Source organism: Cyprinodon tularosa, unplaced genomic scaffold, assembly GCF_016077235.1.
Source record: "Cyprinodon tularosa strain WSP-4 unplaced genomic scaffold, ASM1607723v1 ctg1660, whole genome shotgun sequence".
NCBI lineage: Eukaryota > Metazoa > Chordata > Actinopteri > Cyprinodontiformes > Cyprinodontidae > Cyprinodon > Cyprinodon tularosa.
In genome coordinates this window covers 263-7,725 of record NW_024038494.1, presented here as the reverse complement: position 1 = coordinate 7,725, position 7,463 = coordinate 263, and the positions used below count along the sequence as shown (strand labels likewise).

Here is a 7,463-nt window from a genome sequence, read left to right as displayed (position 1 = left end):
CATGGAGGAGATTCCAGGAGACAGGCAGTTCCTCCAGGAGAGCTGAACAGGGCCGTAGAAGGTCTACAACCCATCAGCAGGACCGCTATCTGCTCCTTTGTTCAAGGAGGAGCAGGAGGAGCACTGCCAGAGCCCTACAGAATGACCTCCAGCAGGCCCCTGGTGTGAATGTCTCTGACCAAACAATCAGAAACAGACTCCACGAGGATAGCCTGAGGGCCCCACGTCCTCTAGTGGGCCCTGTGCTCACTGCCCGGCACCGTGGAGCTCCATTGGCATTTGACACAGAACACCGGAATTGGCAAGTGGGCCACTGGCGCCCTGTGCTTTTCACAGATGAGAGCAGGTTCACCCTGAGCACATGTGACAGACGTGAAAGGGTCTGGAGAAGCCGTGGAGAACGTTCTGCTGCCTGTAACATCGGTCAGCATGTTTGGTGGGGGGTCAGTGATGGTCTGGGGAGGCATATCCATGGAGGGACGCATAGACCTATACAGGCTAGACAACACCACCCTGACTGCCATTAGGGATCGGGATGAAATCCTTGCACCCATTGTCAGACCCTATGCTGGTGCAGTGGGTCCTGGGTTCCTCCTGGTGCACGACAATGCCCGACCTCATGTGGGGCGAGAGTCTGCAGGCAGTTCCTGGAGGATGAAGGAATTGATACCATTGATTGATTTTTCACTGTAATCTTTGTGGTGTCTTTGAATTTAGCCCTCTGTAGGTTGATCATTTTCATTTCCATCAAATGATGTGGCATCCTTTGTTCCTAACGCATCACCCAGTCCATATCAGGATAAAGAAACAGCAGGATTTTTTCCCCCGTTGAGATCTGATTTGTTTTAAAAGTGTTCCTTTAATTTTTTTGAGCAGTGTATTTCAGACCATGCTCCTGTAATGGTAAAGATACAGATAGGACCGAGCAAACAGTTTAAATACTGGAGACTCAATTTATATTATTATTAAACGATGAAGCAATTCTACAACAAATCCATGAAAGCATAACAGATTATTTGAAATCTAATGATAATGACACCGACTCCCTTTCTACTCTATTAGAGGCAGCCTAGGTGGAGATGAGGGGCAACATAATAGGTTTTTTTATCCAGACTAAAAACACAAAGACTAGCTCAGCAGGTTGAATTAGAGAGGGAAGTTAAGAAGCTATAGACACAGTATCAAGATCAAAACATACCAAGTTCTGTTATTATTAAAAGAAAGGAGACAACAATTGGATGATCTATTGACCTCCTAAGCAGGATCGCTGCGATTTATTAACAGAAAGTACTATGAATTTGGCAGCAGAGCTAGCTGCTTATTGGCCTTCCAGCTGTGTAAGACTCAATCTAACAGTAGTACATAAAATAAATTGCCCAAATAGTAACCAGATGTTAACCCAACCAAAATATATCTCTGAGGCATTTGCTTCTTATTAACAAAAACTGTATACAGCCAAGGAGCAGCCTCATATAAAAGAAATAACTGAATCCTTAATTCAATTAATCTAGCCGGGTTCACAGTAGAGGAGGCAGATACAATGACATGTCCAATTACAGAAGAAGAAATCAAGGATAACATTTTAGACTTAACAGTAACAAACCTCCAGGGGTGGATGGTCTTCCTGGAAAATATTATAAAACCCTGATAAATGAGTTGACATAGCACCTTCTGCTGCACTTTTCTACTGAGCACTTGTCAATTTCTTTGGACCAGAGTCTCTGAAAAAGAAGCTGATTAGTCAGTCACTTCATTTGGATGGGATTAAACTGATTTCAGATAATAAAGTAAAAAATCTTGGTGTTATTTTTGATCAGGACCTGTCATTTAAATCCCAGATCAAAGAGGTTTCTAGAATTTCCTTCTTTCATCTGAGGAATATTGCAGAAATGAGCAATCTCCTGTCCAGGGGTGATGCTGAGAAACTAGTCCATGCATTTGTTACTTCAAGGCTGGACTATTGTAATTCTTTACTATCAGGAAGTCCACAAACTGTAGTTAAAAGCCTTCAGCTGATCCAAAATGCTGCAGCCAGAGTTCTGATGAAAATGAAAAAGAGAGATCATATCTCTCCTATCCTGGCTTCTCTTCATTGGCTTCCTGTTAAATCGAGAATAGAATTTAAAATCCTCCTCCTCACATATAAAGCCTTAAATGGCCAAGCTCCATCTGATATCAGAGATCTGATTGTTCCTTATGTTCCTAACAGAGCACTTCGCTCTCAATCTGCAGGTTTACTAGTGGTTCCTAGAATTTCTAAAAGTAGAATGGGAGGCAGATCTTTTAGTTCTCAGGCTCCTCTCCTGTGGAACCAACTACCAGTTTTAGTCCGTGAGGCAGACACCCTGTCTACTTTTAAGGCTAGGCTTAAAACTTTCCTTTTTGATAAAGCTTCTAGTTAGAGTGGCTCAGGTTTTCCTCTCCACTGTCGCTACAAGCATGCTTAGTGTGAGGGATTGCTGAAGAGTCAATCAGTCGATGCAATCAGCTGGTTTTCCTTTGAAAAAAACAACTGATCATCCAGTCTGAATAAATCTGACTGGATGATCAGTTTGAAATGTTTCTGTAAAGTGACCTGAGATGATGTGATGTGAATAAATAAAAATAAAGTAAATAAAGAATTCATTTATTGTGAGGAAGGTTTTGGTGGCTTAGATGCTGATAATGACCAGAAACACCTGGAGATCCATCATCTGATCATGTAATGTTTTACTGCTGGATCTGGATGTTGGTGATCAACTGAGCTGTGATGTTTATTAATCTAATTAGGTTTTGTTCTGACATTACAGGAAGATTGGATCATTAGACTGAAAATCATTTTCTATCTGATATTTGTTCAACATAAATCAAAACAGATTATCTATGTTAACATTTACTCTCCTAACATTTAAACAGAAATTTCAGTTATTTCACTTTAACATTATTGGTTGAAAGTTAAGAGATTTTAACTAAATTTAAAATGTGTCAGAGGTTCTGGTTCTGTTTGCATTCAGTGCTGAAAAACTAGAAATAAATAAAACCTTGACAGAATTTTAATATGATTATAATAAAACTATAATAAAATGTGTAGTAAATACAAGATGCTGCATAAAACATTTTGAGAACAGATAGGATGGTTCTGACCCGACAACGAGAAACTAAAGGTTCTGCCTCCATATTCCAGTGTTGTAGAACCAGACCCAGGTCATAATAAAGTCAGATAATGAACTTTAATAATCCTTTATTGGCTCAAACCTGCAGAACAGGCTGTTCAGATGTTCACTGCAGAGCAGATAAAAACATCAGGAAATAATCTAAATGTTGTACTTTATGCAGAAAAAATAATGAAGAATAAATTGAATTTACATCTGAGGTCAAGAAAAGAAAAACTGATTTAATCAGACAGAAAAAAACAGAAATATTCTCCATTAAACCATCAACCAATCAGCTGCATCCAATCAGCTGCAGCCAATCAGCTGCAGCCAATCAGCTTCAACCAATCAGCTGCAGCCAATCAGCTTCAACCAATCAGCTGCAGCCAATCAGCTTCAACCAATCAGCTGCAGCCAATCAGCTTCAACCAATCATCTGCAGCCAATCATCTGCAGCCAATCATCTGCAGCCAATCAGCTGCAGCCAATCAGCTGCACTCGTTCCCTTTGATCAGGAAGAAGGTTCCCACGGCGACGCCGATGAGTCCGATGGTCAGACCCACTCCACAGAACACAGCAGGTCCCACACTGGGCTGAGGACTGTGGACGTCCACATCTGGAGACAGAGACAGAGACATGAACATCTGGAGGTGGACGTCCATCACCTCCATGTCTGGTAATGGATGAAGGTTCCTCACCCCACATCGTAGTGACTGGTTTCTGCAGGGCAGGATGCTCCACTGAGCAGCTGTAGACGTCTCCCAGCTGAGGGATGAAGTCCAGTCTGGAGATCTGGGTGAAGGTGCTGTCCTTACTGGGATAGGGAACGTTGATGCTGGTTCCATCAGTCACCTTCTGGCCGTTCTTGGTCCAGGAGACGTTGACAGGAGCAGGATAGAAACCAGAGACATGACAGATCAGGATGTTCTTCTCTCCCAGCTCCAAATCATTTCTGGGGTAGACCATTGGAGCAGATGGACCATCTGAGGAGAGAAACAGAACTGATCTCAGACCAGCTGAGGAGATTCATCTACCAGAACAGAACCTGATGAAGGACCAGATGGATCAGATGTTCACGGCACCGGATGAAGAGGATCAGAACCATCAACTATATCGCTTAATGTCCCCTCCCACCTCTACTGGTCCAAAAGGTTCCAGCTCAGTTCCTGCACACTGAAGAACCCTCAGAGGTCTGCAGTTGACCTCTGACCTCCTCCAACCAGAGACCATTGTCTGCTCCATCTTTGGGTCAGAGGCAGCTGATGGTTCCAGGTTCTGGTTCCTCTGTCTGGTCTTGGATCCAGAACCAAGCTGAAGGTTCTGTTCCAGGTTTCTATCTAAGGTTCTGCAGGTTCTGCAGTCTGGACTGAGATCTGAGACCAGGTCTGTTCAGAAGGTCCAATGTCTGGATGAACCTGATCCAAGTTCTGCTGTTCTGGGCCAGTAATGGAGGAGTTCAGCAGCCAATCAGAGAGCAGCAGGGAGCAGAGCTCTGATTGGTTGATGGATCAGGTTGATGTTGTAATTGTTTGACATTGATTAATCGCTGAATAAATGATATAAATTATTAAAATCTAAAGTTAATAGGATCTAAACTCTGGTCTGACTCTGAGTTTATGTTGATAAAATATAAAATATTCATATACTATCATTAGTATCAAAAACAGAAAATATTAGTTTTATTCAACATTAATATTTTTAAACTTTCTTTAATCTCAGTTTTAAACAATAAACAGTTTACAGATAAATAATTTAATATCAACTCACATCTAAAGATTATCATCACTTCTTATTTTTTCTCATATTTCAGCTGTTTAGAGAAATTTATATTTTCTCATAGAGTGGATTGATTTAATTAAACTGATGATAAATCATTTATAGTTACCTAAAGATCGATCATCTGTTCAGAGATTCAATGAGATGAGATTTAATAATTATTGATCTTTACCGTTTTCCACTGGAAGGTCCTTCATACCCGAACGACAGACTTTCAGGTTCTCTCTGCAGATCTGTTGATTAGCCACAGCTGATTCATAACCTCCTGGGTAGCTGATATGATCAATGAAAGGAGGCTGAGGTTCTTCTCCTTCTCCCTTCTTAAAGTCAGCGACCCACATCTCTTCTCCATCCAGAGCGTACATGTACTCTCCATCAGAGTCTGAACATCCAACGATATTAAGGTCCTCATGGAGAACTGGAAGAGAGAAGAACCACTGAGGTCCACTGGGTCACACTGAACCAGAACCAGAACCAGTAGAACTCACCATCAGCAGAGACCCAGAGGACGGAGCAGAGGAAGAGGAGCAGCTTCATCATCATCATCATCCTCTCTCTGTTAAACTCTGAGATCAACTGAGAGGAAAGTTCAGCTGCTGCTGGAAGCAGAAGCAGGCAGCAGCCAATCAGAGGCTGTGACGTCATTGGTATCCAGGCAGACAGCAGCTGAACCTGGACGGAAGCTGGAGATCAGGAAATGATCAGGTTAAAGGTAGAAGTAGAACTATTAGATCTGAAGATGATTGATTCTATTAAATTATATAATTATATAAATTATTAAAAATTAATTTAATATATTGAACATTTATTTTCTGGTTATTTCTATCTACTAGCAGTTGTTCTTCATCCAGGTGGATCAGATCAGATCTTCTCCATTAATCTTTATAATCTGGTTCCAGTCTGGATCAGGATTAGGCTTGTCCCGATCCGATCCACGTATCGGATCGGACGCCGATATTGGCAAAAAAATGCGTATCGGCAAAGCATGTAAAAAAGCCGATCCAGACTGCCGATCCAGTTTTAAAAAAAAAATCCGGTCCGTATTTTCCAGTTTCGCCGATTGAAACAATCCATTCCACTATTTTGCGCCAGTGTTCCCCGAATCCGGTCCGCATTTTCCAGAACACCTTCAACAGACCCACAGGTCTTTTTGGGTCTGTCTCCCGGCCTAACCATTAAAACAGGTGAATTGGAAGATAGCGGGGAAAATGTCAGCCGTGAGGGATTATTTTATCCTGCATGATGTGTAGATGGAGACTAGGTGTGGAGGAGATTGGGGAGTATAAGGCCTTTTTGTGTAATAGTTCACTATTATTTGCACTGATTTTTTTTTAAGCAGTGTCTTTTTTCAAGAGTAGAGTCCTGATTCTAAGTTATTATTTTTCACTCTTGTCTGTTTTGCATTTCTATTAAAACTTACAGTAATACTTGCACATTTAACTGTTTACGGTTTTACTGTTCACTGTGCAATTTCAGATTGCTATTCAAAATTTTGTCCAGTTTGTGTTTATCTCTTAATAAACAGGTAAGTTTGTTGTTACCAATCATTGTGTTTTATTCAATCTCACCTAATTCAGCTGGCTAGATGTTATCAAGAGTACTAAAACCCTTTTCAACATGAGTCTTACAACTAAGGCTAAATACTTTAACTTAAACTTAAATACATGCTGGGATAGGCTGGTATCGGCCAGTATCGGTATCGGATCGGAAGTACAAAAACCTGGATCGGGACATCTCTAATCAGGATCAGTCAGAAAGAGCAGATAATCTGAGGACGGCCCCATCAGGCTGAACCCAGATGGAGATCAGAACCAGGTTGGGTCCATTTACTGGTTTTGTTCATTCAGTATGGAGGAACTTCTATTATCCATTATCTGACACGCTTGTGTCACGCTAGGTGAGGAACCAGACAAAGCGCAGCCCAAAGACCCTTATGATGACTACAACCTTTGGACTCGGCGTTCCCTCGCCCGGACGCGGGTCACCGGGGCCCCCACTCTGGAGCCAGGCCTGGAGGGGGGGCACGAACGCCTGGTGGCAGGGCTTTTACCCATGGGGCCCGGCTGGGCTCAGCCTGAAGAGGAAACATGGGTCCCCCCTTACATGGGCCCACCACCCGTGAGAGGGGCCATAGGGGTCGGATGCAGTGTGTGTTGGGTGGCGGCCGAGGGAGGGGACCCTGGCGGTCCAATCCTCGGCTGCATAAGCTGGCTCTAAGGACGTGGAATGTCGCCTCGCTGGTGGGGAAGGAACCAGAGCTAGTGTGTGAGGCTGAAAGGTTCCGGCTAGAAATAGTCCGTCTAGCAGCAGCTTCTAGTCAGACTCAGTCAGTCTCTTCTACCTGGTAACTAGTGATGCAGCAGCAGGGGGCGGTTCTCCAGGTTCTAGCAGCAGCTTCTAGTCAGACTCAGTCAGTCTCTTCTACCTGGTAACTAGTGATGCAGCAGCAGGGGGCGGTTCTCCAGGTTCTAACAGCAGCTTCTAGTCAGACTCAGTCAGTCTCTTCTACCTGGTAACTAGTGATGCAGCAGCAGCAGGGGGCGGTTCTCCAGGTTC

General features: G+C 43.0%; 1 protein-coding gene across 1 annotated transcript; it reads right to left on the bottom strand.

Annotated features, from left to right (window-relative positions):
- Positions 1–3,548: 3,548 nt before the first annotated feature.
- LOC119780820 (H-2 class II histocompatibility antigen, A-U alpha chain-like) lies at positions 3,549–5,578 on the bottom strand. Its single transcript, XM_038281019.1, has 4 exons — positions 5,396–5,578; positions 5,113–5,325; positions 3,830–4,147; positions 3,549–3,747 (listed from the first exon to the last, which is right to left on the bottom strand). Exons 1-4 carry the CDS (start codon positions 5,550–5,552, stop codon positions 3,620–3,622), a joined length of 816 nt encoding a protein of 271 aa, XP_038136947.1. The 5' UTR covers positions 5,553–5,578; the 3' UTR covers positions 3,549–3,619.
- Positions 5,579–7,463: the final 1,885 nt, after the last annotated feature.